The sequence below is a fragment of the Kogia breviceps genome, chromosome 1 (assembly GCF_026419965.1).
Source record: "Kogia breviceps isolate mKogBre1 chromosome 1, mKogBre1 haplotype 1, whole genome shotgun sequence".
NCBI lineage: Eukaryota > Metazoa > Chordata > Mammalia > Artiodactyla > Physeteridae > Kogia > Kogia breviceps.
Window position 1 is genome coordinate 45,876,308 of NC_081310.1, and position 18,619 is coordinate 45,894,926.

Below are 18,619 nucleotides of genomic sequence, written 5' to 3' on the forward strand. Positions count from 1 at the left end.
TTGGCTTCCTAGTGTGGGGTGTGTGTGTGTGTGTGTGTGTGTGTGTGTAAGGGATCTGTGAGAGGAGCTATGAGAGAAGGGAGTGATGGAAGGTCTCACTACATAGATAAGCCTGAGATTTGCCTGCAGAGAAGGGACAATCTGGAGAACACTGAGTGGTGCGTTACAGGTGGACAGAATGGCGTGGGCGGAGTGAAAATGGAGAACGGGCTTTAATTCGATGGGGATGTGTATGTGTGTTGTTGGGGGAGGGGAAGGGGATAGTGTAGTAAGCAATACATCTAAGAGAATAAATCGTATGAAACTTGGAAGAGGGTTTGAATTTCGAAACTATGGTGTTCGAACTTTATCCTGTAGGAAAAGAAAAACTTTAGAATGGCATGAGGAAAGCAAGATTTCACAAAGATCAATCTGGTAGTTGTCTAAAGAATAGGTTAATAGCAGGGAAAGCATTCACAAGCTATTATAAGGGTCGAGGAGCAAGGCCGTTGGTACTGGAATATAGGAATTTGGACCTCAGGAGAAAACAAGTATAAGTACTTGTACTTATATTATCTGTGGCCTGTGCGATGGGCAGAGATCACTGGCACCATTTTATTGAGGGGGACGATGAAGATAAGAATGGTCCAGGCTCATCTCCAAATAAGTAAATTATGGAGTTGAGACTTGACTCCAAGTCTGTTGTCTCACTACATCATGTTGCCTGTACACAAAGGTAATTATGTAGATGCACACAAATTTCTCCCAGCCCCATTTAAATATAAAACATCGTACAGAAGAGATGGTCTCATTTCTGCGAACTTCACCCTCTCCCCCATATCTAGGTACTTAATTCCCTAAGAGAAGGCCGTGTGACAGTGTATGCATGTTTACAGGAATCCAGTGCCCTGGCAATATATTATCTCTTTTTATTTGCATAGTCTTCTTGCTCGACCCTTCCACAGAGAAGGAGGTCTTTAAAAGCTTGAGACACCAATTCCAAGTCTTTCCAATTTAGTATACACTTTTTTTAAAAAAAGTAACTTGATCATATCAATATATATATATATATTTTAAAATTTTTATTTATTTATTTATTTTTGGCTGTGTTGGGTCTTCATTGCTGTGCGCTGCCTTTTCTCTAGTTGCGGTGAGCGGGGGCTACTCTTCGTTATGGCGCGCAGACTTCTCGTTGTGGTGGCTTCTCTTGTTGTGGAGCACGGGCTCTAGGCGCACGGGCTTCAGTAGTTGTGGCACGCGAGCTCAGTAGTTGTGGCTTGCAGGCTCTAGAGTACAGGCTCAGTAGTTGTGGCGCATGGGCTTAGTTTCTCCGCAGCATGTGGGATCTTCCCGAACCAGGGCTCGAACCCCGTGTCCCCTGCAATGGCAGGCGGATTCTTAACCACTGCATCACCAGGGGAGCCTCAATATACACTTTTAAACGGACATTTGATCCATGTACTCTTTTTCTTGTAACTGTGAAGAAGAAAGCAGGTAAAAATGTAAGCGTGTAAAAATGACTACAGATAGGCAAAGTAGATATTGACTTAGAAAAATCAACATCAAATGGTTCACTTGGGTTTTCTAAAATGACTCCACACATCAGAAAATTGGGGAGAAAGATTTCAAAACAATAGTAGATTATATGCTACCCCAAAACAGGAAGAATATTTTTCCTAGAATCTACCTATGCTTAGTCTAGTGCACAGCATATGGTAGGTATGCAGATGTTTACTGAATGAATTACTGGGGGCCATTAAGTCCAACGACTATCCATGGGTACATCTAGATGTCCCATAACTGTGTAGTGGAGAAAGGCCTAGGCAAAGAAATCTTGTTTGTGGTCTTAGCTCCCCCACCCCTTCTTGGCATATTGATCTTGGGTAAAACACCTTGGTATTTCACTGTCCTCAACTTCCTCATCTGTTAAATGAGAGACTGGACTAATAGATGATCTGGTAGTTTCATGCCATTTCTCACATTCTAAGACTAAGTGTATTTTCTTGTTATCCGCTCTGATTTTTCAATGGTAAACCGTGAGTAACTAAGTTAATACTGCTTTTTTATGCTACAGAGAGTAGGCAAAAAAAGTATCATGGGGTCTTTCTCTCCCGCAGTATCTCCTATGAAGATGAGTTTTAGAAAGGTCATTAGCTGATAAATGGTTTTTGCAGTACTCTGCAATGCTACATAGTAAAATATCTCTGGGTTAGTTCTCAGATATGTCAAATTAAAAACACAAAAACTTAACTTGTAATAAAGTATTTTTGTTCTCTTTTCTGGTAAGCAGGACTTTCAGTCCTTAAACATGACCTTAAATATGCCTCATTTTCTCTATTCCCATTCATCAACTAGAGTAACCTTGTGAAATATATGGCAAAAGCTTTTAAAAAATTCTTTTAAAGGACATACATTCACATATGCCAATAAATTGACACCAGCTAGAATGAGAATGAAATTGTTTCTAAAGTGCGGGTCCTCTTTGAAGAGGGTGGTACGTTAAATTCCTAGAGATTACGAGTTATTTATAACATAGTCTTACAGCACCTAGTATTTAAGTCAGCACTGAATACATGATGTTGGAGGGGCAAACTTTTTAAAAACTGAAGTATAGTTGATTTACAGTGTTGTATAGTTTTGGCAAACTTTTGAAATAAGTTATAGGTTATCGTGTGAAAGTTCAGTTAATCATCAGATACCGGCACATACAAACATCACTTTTCTATCACAGTTTACTGTGATATTTTGTTATTTTGTTAAGGTATCACTGTCCAGCACTAATGGAAAGAAAATTTATATGGGTTTTTGTTGTTAATGTTGTCGTTATCTACCCTGCTCTACTCTTGATTGGGCTGGGATTGACTTGGCCCATGCCCAAGGATATTCTTTTATTCCTTTTCCATTTGTTAAGGGTGCTTAGAAACTTTGTTTTTCTCAAATTTTCTTCCAGCTCTGCTCTGTTTACTAGATTCTCTAAAACTAAAAGCTCAACATTTCTTTGAGCTAGCTCTACTTTTTCTCTCAATTATAGCATGCCCCAAGTTATCTTTTTTTTTTTTTTTTTTTTTGTGGTATGCGGGCCTCTCACTGTTGTGGCCTCTCCCGTTGCGGAGCACAGGCTCCGGACGCGCAGGCCTAGCGGCCATGGCTCACGGGCTTAGGTGCTCCGCGGCATGTGGGATCTTCCCGGACCAGGGCACGAACCCGTGTCTCCTGCATCGGCAGGCGGATTCTCAACCACTGCGCCACCAGGGAAGCCCCCAAGTTATCTTTATATTGCTTATCATAGGTAACGTTTGTAACAGAAATGAAACAAGAGGCAGAGAGAAATTGTAAATAAAAGTTCGGGTCTTCTGCTTAACTGTATGCAGCACACTGGCTTTGTTCTTTGTTATTCATACCATCTATCTATATCCACATACAGAATATTTCCTTTAAATATTTCTGCAAAGTTAGTGCTGAGTAATAATACACACGTGCATTTATGCCAGCACACGCTTATCCAATATACAAATCCAATTTTAGTGGGTAAAGAAGACAAGAATGGGACCACCTACATCTACAAAATAACTGGGGGCGTATTTGGATCTAGAGACCCCCATCACCTGCTCTGAGGAAGAACCTTATAAGGGGTGTACGTGTGTGTGTGAGTGTGCGCCCTTCCCAAGGCATCTGGAAGATAATGCGAGAGGGAATATTTTGCATTGCAAAAACGGTTAAAAAAAAAAAAAAGCTGTGCAGGTAGATTATAGCCAGGAGCGTGCTCCTGCTGAGGGATGCAAAGGAGAAGAAAGGCGGCAGCACCTGCAGCCTACTGGGGGCTGACCTGATTCCCTAGAATCTTCAGCTCCCTTCCTTTTTCCTCCGACGTCCTTCCTTCTCCTTTTCTCCACTCCCCACCTCCCCCCACCCTCCCTTCCCCTTTCCCAGATAAGCAGCTCCGGGAAACAAAGAGCGCGGGCTCTCCAGGCATCAGCGCTTAAGCCCTGCACCAGGCAAGTGGCATCTCATTCCGGGGACCAGAGCTTTCCCGGCTCCACATCTCCTCCCCAACGTTCCCCGCCTCCCGCGCTCGCTCGCTCGCTCCCTCCCGCTCGCTGCCTCCCCCACCTTCACGGCGCTGGGAGGAAGGCGGCCGGGGCTCAAGATGGCTTTAGCCGGGCTCTGCGCCCTGCTAGCCTGCTGCTGGGGGCCGGCGGCGGTGCTGGCCACGGCCGCGGGCGACGTGGATCCTTCCAAGGAGCTGGAATGCAAGCTCAAGAGCATCACGGTGTCGGCGCTGCCTTTCCTGCGCGAGAACGACCTGAGTATCATGCACAGCCCCTCGGCCTCCGAGCCCAAGCTCCTCTTCTCGGTACGCAACGACTTCCCGGGAGAAATGGTCGTGGTGGACGACCTGGAGAACACGGAGCTGCCCTACTTCGTGCTGGGTGAGTCCCGGGGGAGGTCGAGGCGCTGGCCCGGAGCCCTCACCCCCACCACTCGGGCTCGCTCTCCACACCCACTCGCCGGTGACCTCCCCTCCCCCACTCCTACCTCCCTGGATCCGCCCCATTCCCAGACCTTTCTCCATACCGACTTGCAGACTGGCGCCTCAAAGCTGGGCCTTCCACCTGCCCTCAGCCGGCCTGCCCCAAAGGAACAGGTTGCTGGAGTCTCTCTGAAACCTGTCCCAGCCTTGACCTCCCAGCTTTCATTCAGAAGCACGTTGACAGAGCACTTCTTGGTAGTTCCCAGCTTACCACCCAGAAGCCCTTTTCCCACTCTCAGGCCACATGCTCAGTTCTTTGCTTCACACACCCTGGTCCCCCATCGCCACCCACAGCATCCCCTGGGGGAGTTAGAAATAGGTATCCAGTGCCCACCTAGCCAGGTATGTGCAGGCCACATTGTACTGGCTGAATCTCCAGTATTCACTCACTGAGAGCTCTTTTTCTGTCACCAGGTTGCTGATACTCTCTGGCCTTCTTTCAGAACAGAAGTTTCCTACACCCCTGGTTTCCATCCTGGCAAGTCCTACCTCCATGCTTACATGTAACAGACACCTCCTTACAGACACCTCCACATCTCCAATTCCTTGGATGAACAAATCATCCAACTGTAGTCTGTTAACACTGGCATCTTTGTTCTCCAGCTCCCTTAGATAGATAGGCATTCCTGCACAAAGAATAGCGTCCCTGGTCAAGAAGCTTTTCCTTCCTTTGTTTATTTATTTACATCTCTCTCTTGGTATCCCTATTTTAATTTCCTTAGGCCACAAAACTCCTTCAGATACTGGAACTTCTACATCACTTCTAATCCACCCCTCTTTTTTCACTTCCAAGCTGCAAAGATACTGTAGTCCTGTTCCAGCACCTTGCAAACTACCACAGGTTCATGTGACTTTGTTGACCAAAATTTCCTTCGCTTCTCCACGTGCAGATCCATCTCACCCTGCTGTGCACACCCACCATGCCATCCATTTCTTTAGTGCTGCTATAAATCATTCTTATTTTGCCCAGGAGAGAGTTGAAATATAACCACAAGTAAGTTTCTAGATCCAAGAAAAAAAAGTGAAAATGTCCAGGAAGCTGTTTCATCTATTGACTGCCCGACCAACTAAAGTTCACTTTGTAGAGATATGGCTTCCTGATGGCCGTATGTAGGTTAAAACCACAAATGGAATGCTATTTCACATCCTCTTCATGCTCTTTCCTTATGAGACATAAAACATTAAGAAGTGGATGTGTAAACCCCCACTCTCCAGCCCCTATGGAAAAACAATTTCAAAAATTGCCTGGTCCTTTGAAAAGTTGGTTCACAGTTCCTGGAGTACAGCTCAGTAGACCCCATTAAGCCCAACCTACAGCCTTGATGGCATTATTTAGTTTTGCGTTTAAAATGTACTAATAACACAATAAAAACTGGGGACTGGTTGGGAATGCTGACATTGGATACGCTGTTGATTAAAATGTGTAATTGCTAGGTTATTTGGTGGATGTAAATTTTGTGTTGAAGTCATGCTGATGTGCAAGTACAATCTGTTCATTGTCATGTGTAAGAATGAGTATAGGGAATTATGTGTTTCTAAAGAGCCTATTTTGGGCTCTACATGCAGTGTTTACTGTGCATGAAGAGGGACATGTGTGGTACATGAAAAAAAGGACATTGGACTAACAGGTATTCAAAATTCCAGTTCCTCTTTTGCAGAATCCCAAAGCAGGGCCTAAAGCCATGATGTGGCTACTAGGGTCCAATATGCATAGCAAAAGCCCAGATGTTAAAGAATGGCTTTTCTGCACCTCTGGGCAAAGCTGCCCACTGCAGCACCCTGCTGGAGTTACTATGGTAACCTCCTGCAATTTGGCATTTACACACAGGAGCAGACACACTCTCATTTCAGGGCCAGATGCATTTGCTCAATGCATTGATTGTCCCCTGCCCTCCCAGTTAATGGGATATGTTCAGAACCAGAGATGTGCTGGTACCTTCCCTTTTGGCCCAGTATTCCCAGGGAGAGTAGGAGTGAATCTCAGCTTGGGTAGTGGGACAGAGCTGGGCAGGAAGGGAAAGGAGTCCAAGTTCATGGAAGTCAAGGGTGGTTGCTTTTGAAGTTAACTTTTGTTGTCCTGGATCCTGTCGCTCGCGGCCAACAATAAGGTCTGTAGTGACTTTGATTTAGAGGTTTCCCTCCTCTTACCTCTAGAGCCTGGTTTGCTTAATTCCACCCCCTAGAGGAATTTGAATCAATCAGTCCTGGGAATTTACTGAGCATTTACTTGCTTGACACTCTTAGGTGCTTTTAGGATACAGAAGTTAAAAAAAAAAATAAAAGGCTTCTGCCTTCAGAGCTGTGAGTAATAACACCTGATTGTGTGGCAAGGTTGTCAAGGGCTGTAGGAATGTGGAGGAAGGAGATACTTGCATGGTGAGAGCAGACTCTATGGAAGATATGGGCTTGACTAGGGGCCTTGACCAAAATCAGATCCTTTTGTCTCCAGGATCAAGTCCTATACCTCAGTGAAGCAAACAAGTGTCTTCTCCTTCTGACTATAGCCTTCTCCAGCCTCTTATCTCTACAAGCCTGCCATGGCTTTCAGGGCTCTTTCAAGACTTTGCACATGCTCTTCCCTTTGCCTAGAATGGGCTTCCCTGCTCCTCCACTTGGCAGCCATTCATTCTTCCTTCTATACCCTGCACACATAGGCACCTCTCTATGAAGCCTTCCCTACCCCCACCAGAGTAGTTGGAGTTCATTCATCCCTCTTCGGTGCTCTTTGCATGGATTAAAAAAAAATATACACACACAAATGAACAAAATCAAAGATAGGTTAGATTTGGCTTGGCCTAGGAAGGGTGTAAGCCATTTGAGGTCATGGAAAGGATGAGCCAAGTATGGTGGTAGGAATGAATGTGGGACTAGCATGCATATGGCACAGTTCAGAGATTAGCCTGGTGGCCTGAGAGTACAGAGGACTCTGCCTGGCTCTGTAGGGTGGGACATGGCTCACCACTTAAAAGCCAAGCAGGGGACGGCTGACTTGACAGGGAAAGCACTGAAGCCTGACTTGCGGAGGCTATCTCAGCCTTCAAAATTGTTGTCAATTTTGCTTGTAGGATAACTCTGAGGGGCAGTGGAGGAGGTGGCATTATCTCCTGTTCTCTGAAGTAGGATTTGCAAATTCTGGTGAAAGGGCCATATGTAACTTTCAGATGTGTTTTGTTTGGCTACACATAGTTTTGAATTTCAATGTTCTTAGTCAAGTCGTGCCATCTCTAGATTGCCATGCTTCCTATGAATATTGATTGTACTATGGCTGAACCTCTTCTTTATGGTTCTTATCTGGTACCTCTTAGCCAGGTAATCTAAACCCCTGTTTTCAGAAGTGTTGTAAAACTTTCTAAAATATGGGAAAATAACTGCAATTCATAACTCAAAATATTTAGATACATAGGCCTTATTATCCTCTCAGGAGAATATAAAATTTTGCTGAACTAGCCAATTAAAATTTCATACCTTAACTAAAATTTTGTGTCTCATCTTTGAAAACAGTAGACTTTCTTGCTTTGGTGGCATATTTGATTTTGAGACAACTGGTTAACCTGAAGTATGGCTTCTGCATTGAAGTGTGGTTTCCTGTGCTGTGAACAGAACGTATTTATCAGTCTCATCATTGTTTGAAGGGGATGCTCCTCTGTTTCAGCCCCAACTATTGAGCGTGTGTAAAACTTAGTGAAGAAAGCTATTTTTCCTGTGCCTTGGAGTTTAGCTTTAGCTGTCATTGATTGAAGAAGGTACACCTGAAGATAAATCAATCAGCCTGCAGAGATATAGTGAGTTCCCCCATGCAAGGTGCTATTTAAGGTGTCTGGAGCAGGCCAGTGTGGTGGTTAAAAGAACAGACTTTGAAGACAGATCTGGTGTCAACTCCAGACTTTCCACTTATTCCAACAGTGGAGAAAAGTAGGGACGGAGAGGTTAAGTAACTTACTGAGGGTTACATAGCTGACGATTGATGGATCTTTAACTTGAACTCAGGTTAATATGACATTTAAGTCTTTCTCTTATTTGCTATTTCATAGGCCTTAAAAGTTTTCAAAATCTGTTCTTTTTCATGGTTAAATCAAAGGAGCCCTGGCAAAGGTTAGAATAGGGAAAACACACTCAGTTTGTATAAAGGAGTCCTTTTTGGTTTCTATGTAAATACCTTTTGAACATCCTTGTCCATCAAGTGATTTCTCACATACGCCTTAATACAGAAGAGGGTGAACTTCTCAAGGAATATTTACCTAAGTAGGTATACTTACCTAAGCAGAATTGGGGAATTCTTATTTCATTCATAGTTTCCAGGTCTGGGTAGCCATGTTTTATGGTGTGTTATGGCACCCACAGCCATGATGAACAAAGTAGGGTAATATGAGGATTAAGATAACATGTTCAGTGCTCTTCTGAGAAGGGCCCCACAGAAATGCAAACTGGGAAGCCCAGACAGCAGGTTCTGCTGTGAAATGGAGCCATCCGGAAGTCACTGTGGTTTCAGCTTCTTGACGAAGTCCCCTGAAGTTTGTATCAGGTCATCTTATGCATAGAATTCAGTCAGAGCCCAGTGGCACTGCTTGAATAGCAGTTTCTGAGCTTTTTGATTGGCTTCAAATATAATATTAGACATAGTTTTATACTTAACATTGAGCTTTGCCTAATAAGAAGCATCCTAGTTTTTTTTCCCACATAGCCCTCCATGTCCCCATTCAAGAAGAAACTTTAAAATTTGTTTCTTTTCCTTCCTTTTGCTCTTTGCTACAGTGAGCTGCCTAGGTTAACAGCAAACAAATTCAAATAGAGTGGCAGCCCCATCCAAGACATGGGAGGATGATAAGTAGCAACCTTAAGGTAGGGTCTTCAGCACTTATATAACATCATACTAGCAGAATGCACTAATTTATAGTATAGAGAGGGTTGTTATTTACTATTTGTCTACAGAACTGTAGATTTTACATCAAAGGAATTTTAAATGCAAGAGTGATGAATTTTACATTTAAAATGCTCTTCTAGATATACTGATATGGTTTGAATTGAAGTTTTTGAAGGAAAAGTAAAATACGAGCTTAATTTCTTTATATATCTTTGGAGGCAAGATTGAGGTCTTGTTTTACAGAATATATATATATATATATATATTTTATTTATTTCTTTTTTTTTTTGCGGTACGCGGGCCTCGGACCGGGGCATGAACCCGCGTCCCCTGCATTGGCAAGCGGATTCTCAACCACTGCGCCACCAGGGAAGCCCTCTTTGTTTCTTTTTAAGGAACGTAATTAAACCTAAGGTCTAGTAGTTTCTCAGATTAAGGCCAGTTAATGAACAGAACATGGCACCTTTTCAGCAGGGATATGCCAAGACTTTCTTTCTTCACTTTTATACCCAGTTCAAATATGTGCCAACAGATGTATTTTGCTCAAAAAAGCTCTATTTTGAGCGAGTTAATCTCCCAGGATAAGTTTAGGCCTATGGTGATTTTTTAATATACCACAATTTGGCATCTATCACCATTTTTATTATAAATATGAAATAGTTAATATTTTATATTTTAATCATATACACTTTAAATACTGAGAGAAAAAAACAAAGTGCCTCTATTGATCTCCTAGTTTCCAAGGAGCAAAATTTGGAAACCTTAGCTTGTTGCTGATGGCAATCTAAACTGACATGATGACTTCTGTAAAACAATTTGATATTATATAGTAAAGTTGAAAATATACATGCTTTATCACGAAGCAATTCCACTTCTAAGTATTTATTATATAGGAATTCTTACATCTATACACAAGAATATTTGTAGCAGCATTGCTGGTAGTAGCAAAACTTGGAAGCAACCCAACATGTTAATAGGAGGCTAGAAGTATACAGGTTTTATAGTTACCCAATGGAGTATTATCCAGCCATGAAAATAAATGAGTTCCAGCTACATATACCAACATGGGTAAATCTCACAAATATATCATAGGTGAAAATAAGCAACTAACTTAAAAATACAAATGATACAATTTCATTTATATAAAATTCAAAATAACATATTGTTTAAGGGTACTTACAGATGTACAATTTGTATGAAAAGCAAGGAAACAGAAAAACACAAAGGGTGTTACCTCCTATGAAAATGTATGATGATGTGAAGGAGGAAGGAAAAAAGAGGGCTTCAAACATTCTGGCAGTTCTTGATTTTTGTTTTTCTTCCTTTTTAAAAAAAGTAAACGTAATTTTTATAACAGTTTTAGATTTAGAGAAAAATTGTGAAGATAGTACAGAGAGTTCCCATATACCCTGTACCCAGTTTCTCCTGTTATTAACATCTTACATTAGTATGATACATTTATTACACATAAAGAACCAATATTGACATGTTACTATTAACTGACGTCTATACTTTATTCAGATTTCCTTAGTTTTTACCTAGTACCCTCTTTTACCTATTTACCTAGTATCCTCTTTCTGTCCGAAGATCCCACCGGGATCCTATGTTATATTTAGTTATCACATCTCCTTAGGCACCTCTTGACTGTGACAGTTTCTCAGACTTGTTTTTGATGACCTTGACAGTTTTGAGGGGTACCTGTCAGGTATTTTGTAGAATGTCCCTCAATTTGGATTCTTTTTTTCTTCATTCTTTTTTAAAAAAAATATCTTTATTGGAGTATAATTGCTTTACAATGTTGTGTTAGTTTCTGCTGTATAACAAAGTGAATCAGCTGTACGTATAAATATATCCCCATATCCCCTCCCTCTTGCATCTTCCTCCCACCCTCCCTATCCCACCCCTCTAGGTGGTTGCAAAGCACTGAGCTGATCTCCTTGTGCTATGCAGCTGCTTCCCACTAGCTATCTATTTTACATTTGCTAATGTATATATGTCAATGCTACTCTCTCATTTTCTCACAGCTAACCCTTAATTCACCCCGTGTCCTCAAGTCCATTCTCTATGTCTGCGTCTTTTTTCCTGTCCTGCCCCTAGGTTCTTCAGAACGATTTTTTAGATTCCATATATATGTGTTAGCATATGGTACTTTTTTTCTCTTTGTGACTTACTTCACTCTGTATGACAGACTCTAGGTCCATCCACCTCACTACAAATAACTCAATTTCATTTCTTTTTATGGCTAATATTCCATTTCTATATATGTGCCACATCTTCTTTACCCATTTATCTCACAATGGACAACTTAGGTTGCTTCCATGTCCTGACTATTGTAAATAGAGCTGCAATGAACATTGTGGTATGTGACTCTTTTTGAGTTATGGTTTTCTCAGGGTATATGCCCAGTAGTGGGATTGCTGGGTCATATGCTAATTCTATTTTTAGTTTTTTAAGGAACCTCCATACGTTCTCCATAGTGGCTGTATCAATTTACATTCCCACCAACAGTGCAAGAGGGTTCCCTTTTCTCCACACCCTCTCCAGCATTTGTTATTTGTAGATTTATTGATGATGGCCAATCTGACTGGTGTGAGGTGATTCCTCATTGTAGTTTTGATTTGCATTTCTCTAATGATTAGTGATGTTGAGCATCCATTCATGTGTTTGTTGGCAATCTATATATCTTCTTTGGAGAAATGTCTATTTAGGTCTTCTGACCATTTTTGGATTGGGTTGTTTGTCTTATTGATATCGAGCTGCATGAGCTGCTTGTATATTTTGGAAATTAATCCTTTGTCAGTTGCCTCATTTGCAAATATTTTCTCCCATTCTGAGGGGTGTCATTTTGTCTTGTTTGTGGTTTCCTTCACTGTGCAAAAGCCTTTTAGTTTCATTAGGTCCCATTTGTTTATTTTTGTTTTTATTTCCATTTCTCCAGGAGGTGGGTCAAAAAGGATCTTGCTGTGATGTATGTCATAGAGTGTTCTGCCTATGTTTTCCTCTAAGAGTTTTATAGTGTCTGGCCTTACATTTAGGTCTTTAATATATTTTGAGTTTATTTTATTTTTTTAACATCTTTATTTGAGTATAACTGTTTTACAATAGTGTGTTAGTTTCTCTTTTACAACAAAGTGAATCAGTTATACATATACATATGTTCCCATAACTCTTCCCTCTTTTGTCACCCTCCCTCCCACCCTCCCTATCCCACCCCTCTAGGTGGTCACAAAGCACAGAGGTGAACTCCCTGTGCTATGCTGCAGCTTCCCACTAGCTATCTAATTTACATTTGGTAGTGTGTATATGTCCCTGCCACTCTCTCACATCGTCACAGCTTACCCTTCCCCCTCCCCATATCCTCAAGTCCATGCTCTAGTAGGTCTGAGTTTTATTCCCATCCTACCACTAATCTTTTCATGACATTTTTTTTTTTAGATTCCATATATATGTGTTAGCATACGGTATTTGTTTTTATCCTTCTGACTTACTTCACTCTGTATGACAGATTCCAGGTCTATCCACCTCATGACAAATAACTCAGTTTCATTTCTTTTTATGGCTGAGTAATATTCCATTGTATAGATGTGCCACATCTTCCTTATCCATTCATCTGTTGATGGACACTTAGGTTGCTTCCATGTCCTGGCTATCGTAAATAGAGCTGCAATAAACATTTTGGTACATGACTCTTTTTGAATTATGGTTTTCTCAGGGTGTATGGCCAGTAGTGGGATTGCTGGGTCATATGGTAGTTCTATTTGAAGTTTTTTAAGGAACCTCCATACTGTTCTCCATAGTGGCTGTATCAATTTACATTCCCACCAACAGTGCAAGAGTGTTCCCTTTTCTCCACACCCTCTCCAGCATTTATTGTTTCTAGAGTTTTTGATGATGGCCAATCTGGCCGGTGTGAGATGATATCTCATTGTAGTTTTGATTTGCATTTCTCTAATGATTAATGATGTTGAGCATTCTTTCATGTGTGTGTTGGCTATCCGTATATCTTCTTTGGAGAAATGTCTATTTAGTTCTTCTGCCCATTTTTGGATTGGGCTGTTTGTTTTTTTGTTATTGAGCCGCATGAGTTGCTTATAAATTTTGGAGATTAATCCTTTGTCAGTTGCTTCATTTGCAACTATTTTCTCCCATTCTGAGGGTTGTCTTTTGGTCTTGTTTATGGTATCCTTTGCTGTGCAAAAGCTTTTAAGTTTCATTAGATCCCATTTGTTTATTTTTGTTTTTATTTCCATTTCTCTAGGAGATGGGTCAAAAAGGATCTTGCTGTGATTGATGTCATAGAGTGTTCTGCCTATGTTTTCCTCTAAGATTTTATACTGTATGGCCTTACATTTAGGGCTTTAATCCATTTTGAGTTTATTTTTGTGTATGGTGTTAGGGAGTGTTCTAATGTCATTCTTTTACATGTAGCTGTCCAGTTTTCCCAGTGCCACTTATTGAAGAAGCTGTCTTTTCTCTGTTATATTCTCTTGCCTCCTTATCAAGAATAAGCTGACCATATGTGCGTGGGTTTCTCTCTGGGCTTTCTATCCTGTTCCATTGATCTATATTTCTGTTTTTGTGCCAGCACCATGCTGTCTTGATTACTGTAGCTTTGTAGTATAGTCTGAAGTCAGGGAGTCTGATTCCTCCAGCTCCGTTTTTCTTTCTCAAGATTGCTTTGGCTATTTGGGGTCTTTTGTGTTTCTATACAAATTGTTAAATTTTTTGTTCTAGTTCTGTGAAAAATGCTATTGGTAGTTTGATAGGGATTGCATTGAATCTGTAGATTGTTTTGGGTAGTATATTCATTTTCACAATGTTGATTCTTCCAGTCCAAGAACATGATATATCGCTCCATCTGTCTGTATCATCTTTAATTTCTTTCATCTGTGTCTTATAATTTTCTGCATACAGGTCTTTTGTCTCCTTAGGTAGGTTTATTCCAAGATATTTTATTCTTTTTGTTGCAGTGGTAAACGGGAGTGTTTTCTTAATTTCACTCTCAGATTTTTCATCATCAGTGTATAGGAATGCAAGAGATTTCTGTGCATTAATTTTGTATCCTGCTACTTTACCAAATTCATTGATTAGCTCTAGTAATTTTCTGGTAGCATCTTTAGGATTCTCTATGTATAGTGTCATGTCATCTGCAAACAGTGACAGCTTTACTTCTTCTTTTCCAATTTGGATTCCTTTTATTTCTTTTTCTTCTCTGATTGCTCTGGCTAAAACTTCCAAAACTATTGAATAATAGTGGTGAGAGTGGGCAACCTTGTCTTGTTCCTGATCTTAGTGGAAATGATTTCAGTTTTTCACCATTGAGAATGATGTTGGCTGTGGGTTTCTCATATATGGCCTTTATTATGTTGAGGTAGTTTCCCTCTTTACCTACTTTCTGGAGAGTTTTTATCATAAATGGGTGTTGAATTTTGTCAGAGCTTTTTCTACATCTCCTGAGATTATCATATGGTTTTTCTTACACTCCTGGGATAAACCCCACTTGATCATGCTGTATGATCCTTTTAATGTGCTTTTGGATGCTGTATGCTAGTAGTTTGGTGAGGATTTTTGCATCTATGTTCATCAGTGATATTGCCCTGTAGTTTTCTTCTTTTGTGACATCTTCATCTGGTTTTGGTATCAGGTTGATGGTGGCCTCATAGAATGAATTTGGGAGTGTTTCTCCCTCGGCTATATTTTCGAAGAGTTTGAGAAGGATAGGTGTTAGCTCTTCTCTAAATGATGGAGTTCTCCTGTGAAGCCATCTGGTTTGGGGCTTTTGTTGTTGGAAGATTTTTAATCACAGTTTCAATTTCAGTGCTTCTGATTGGTCTGTTTATATTTTCTATTTCTTCCTGGTTCAGTCTCGGAAGGTTGTGCTTTTCTAAGCATTTGTACATTGTTTCTAGATTGTCCATTTTATTGGCATATAGTTGCTTGTAGTAATCTCTCATGATCCTTTGTATTTCTGCAGTGTTGGTTGTTACTTCTTTTTCATTTCTAATGTTGATATGAATATTCTCCCTTTTTTTCTTGATGAGTCTGGCTAATAGTTTATCAATTTTGTTTATCTTCTCAAAAAACCAGCTTTTAGTTTTATTGACCTTTGCTATTGTTTTCTTCATTTCTTTTTCACTGACCTCTGATCTGATATTTATGCTTTCATTCTTCTAAGTTTGGGTTTTTTTGTTCTTGTTTCTCTAATTGCTTTAGGTGTAAGCTTAGGCTGTTTATGTGAGATTTTCCTTGTTTCTTGAGGTAGGATTGTATTGCTCTAAACTTCCCTCTTAGAACTGCTTTAGCTGCATTCCATAGGTTTTTTTTTTTCTTTCAGTATGCGGGCCTCTCACTGTTGTGGCCTCTCTTGTTGCGGAGCACAGGCTTGGACATGCAGGCACAGTGGCCATGTCTCACAGGCCTTGCCACTCTGCGGCATGTGGGATCTTCCTGGACCAGGGCACGAACCCGTGTCCTCTGCATCGGCAGGCAGACTCTCAACCACTGCACCACCAAGGTAGCCCCATCCCATAGGTTTTTGGCCAACATGTTTCATTGTCATTTGTTTCTAGGTGTTTTTTGATTTCCTCTTTGAATTCTTCAATGACCTCTTGGTTATTTAGTAGCATATTGTTTAGCCTCCTTTTGTTTGTATTTTTTACAGTTTTCTTCCTATAATTATTATCTCGTCTCATGGCGTTGTGGTCAGAAAAGGTACTTGATATGATATCAATTTTCTTAAATTTACGAAGGCTTGATTTGTGACCCAAGACATGATGTATCTTGGAGAATGTTGCATGAGCACTTGAGAAGAAAGTGTATTCTGTTGTTTTTGGATGGAATGTCCTATAAATATTAATTAAGTCCATCTTGTCTAATGTGTCATTCAAAGCTTGTGTTTCATAATTTAATTTTGGTTGATCTGGCCATTGGTGAAAGTGGGGTGTTAAAGTCCCCTCATATTTTTGTGTTACTGTCAGTTTCCCCTTTTATGGCTCTTACCATTTGCCTTTCATATTGAGGTGCTCCTCTGTTGGGTGCTTAAATATTTACAATTGTTGTATCTTCTTTTTGGATTGATCCCTTGATCATTATGAAGTATCCTTCTTTGTCTCTTGGAATACTCTTTATTTTAAAGTCTATTTTGTCTAATATGAGAATTGCTACTACAGCTCTCTTGATTTTCATTTGCATGGAATATCTTTTTTCCATCCCCTCACTTTCAGTCTGTATGTGTCCCTAGGTCTGAAGTGGGTCTCTTGTAGACAGCATATATATGGGTCTTCTTTTTGTGTCCATTCAGCCAGTGTATGACTTTTGGTTGGAGCATTTAATCCATTTACATTTAAGGTAATTATCAATATTTATATTCCTATTACCATTTTCTTAATTATTTTGGGGTTGTTATTGTAGGTCTTTCCCTTCTCTTGTGTTTTCTGCCTAGTGAAATTCCTTTAGCATTTATTGTAAAGCTGGTTTGATGGTGCTGAATTCTCTTAGTTTTTGGTTGTCTGTAAGGGTTTTAATTTCTCTGTCAAATCTGAATGAGATCCTTGCTAGGGAGAGTCATCTTGGTTGTAAGTTTTTCCCTTTCATCACTTTTAATATGTCCTGCCACTCCCTTATGGCTTGCAGAGTTTCTACTGAAAGATCAGCTGTTAACCTTATGGGGATCCCCTTGTATATTATCTGTTGCTTTTCCCTTGCTGCTTTTAGTATTTTTTCTTTGTATATAATTTTTGATAGTTTGATTAACATGTGTCTTGGCATAGTTTGATTAACATGTGTCTTGGCATGTCTCTCCTTGGATTTATCCTGTATGCGACTCTGCACTTCCTGGACTTGATTGACTATTTCCTTTCCCATATTAGGGAATTTTTCAACTATAATCATATTAGGGAATTTTTCAACTATAATTTCTTCAAATATTTTCAGACCCTTTCTTTTTCTCTTCTTCTTCTCGGACCCTTATAATTCGAATATTGGTACATTTAATGTTGTCCCAGAAGTCTCTGAGACTGTCCTCAATTCTTTTCATTCTTTTTTCTTTTTTCTGCTCTGTGGTAATTATTTCCACTATTTTATCTTCCAGGTCACTTATCCGTTCTTCTGCCTCAGTTATTCTGCTACTGATTCCTTCTAGATAATTTTAAATTTCATTTATTGTGTTGTTCATCATTGTTTGTTTGCTCTTTAGTTCTTCTAGGTCCTTGTTAAATGTTCCTTGTATTTTCTCCATTCTAGTTCCATGATTTTGGATCATCTTTACTATCATTACTCTGAATTCTTTTTCAGGTAGACTGCCTATTTCCTCTTCATTTGTTTGGTCTGGTGGGTTTTTACCTTGCTCCTTCATCTGCTGTATATTTCTCTGTCTTCTCATTTTGTTTATCTTACTGTGTTTGGGGTCTCCTTTCGCAGGCTGCAGGTTTGTAGTTCCCATTGTTTTTGCTGTCTGACCCCAGTGGGTAAGGTTGGTTCAGTGAGTTGTGTATGCTTCCTGGTCGAGTGGACTGGTGCCTGTGTTCTGATGGATGAGGCTGGATCTTGTCTTTCTGGTGGTGAGGACTGTGTCTGGTGGTGTGTTTTGGGGTGTCTGTGAACTTAGTATGATTTTAGGCTGCATCTCTGCTAATGGGTGGGGTTGTGTTCCTATCTTGCTAGGTGTTTTGCATGAGGCATGCAGCACTGGAGCTTTTTGACCACTGGGTGGAGGTGGGTCTTAGCATCAAGATGGAGATTTCTGGGAGAGCTCTCGCCGATTGATATTACATGGGGCCGGGAGGTCTTGGTGGTCCAATGTCCTGAACTTGGCTCTCCCATCTCAGATGCTTAGGCCTGACATCAGGCCAGAGCACCAAGACCCTGTCAGCAATACATCCATACATACAGCCATACAAGAAAAGGGTGAAAATAAGAAAAAAAAATTAAAATTAAGAAAATAATAAATGAAAAAAATTTAAATTATTAACATAAAAAATAATAATACTTAAAAAAAGAGCAAACAAACCAATAAACAAATCCACCAATGATAAGAAGGCCTAAAAACTAAACTAAGATAAACAAAAATATCTGATACAAATCAGTGGCAGACAGCAAACCCCAAGTCTACAGTTGCTCCCAAAGTCCACTGCCTCAATTTTGGGACGATGTGTTGTCTATTGAAGTATTCCAAGATGCAGTGTACATCAAGTTGATTGTGGGGATTTAATCTGGTGCTCCTGAGGCTGCAGGGAGAAATTTCCCTTTCT

General features: G+C 40.4%; 1 protein-coding gene across 3 annotated transcripts in view; it reads left to right on the forward strand.

Moving 5' to 3' along the window:
- The first annotated feature begins 3,739 nt into the window (after positions 1-3,739).
- ASTN1 (astrotactin 1) overlaps positions 3,740-18,619 on the forward strand; it is a 328,942-nt gene continuing 314,062 nt past the window's right edge. For 2 of the 3 annotated variants that reach the window (XM_059073144.2, XM_067031110.1), the window contains exon 1: positions 3,740-4,409. In XM_059073144.2, coding sequence (XP_058929127.1) covers positions 4,127-4,409 — 283 coding nt within the window. In that variant the 5' untranslated portion in view covers positions 3,740-4,126. The remainder of the gene's footprint in view (positions 4,410-18,619) is intronic. The other variant, XM_059073133.2, reaches the window with a different exon arrangement.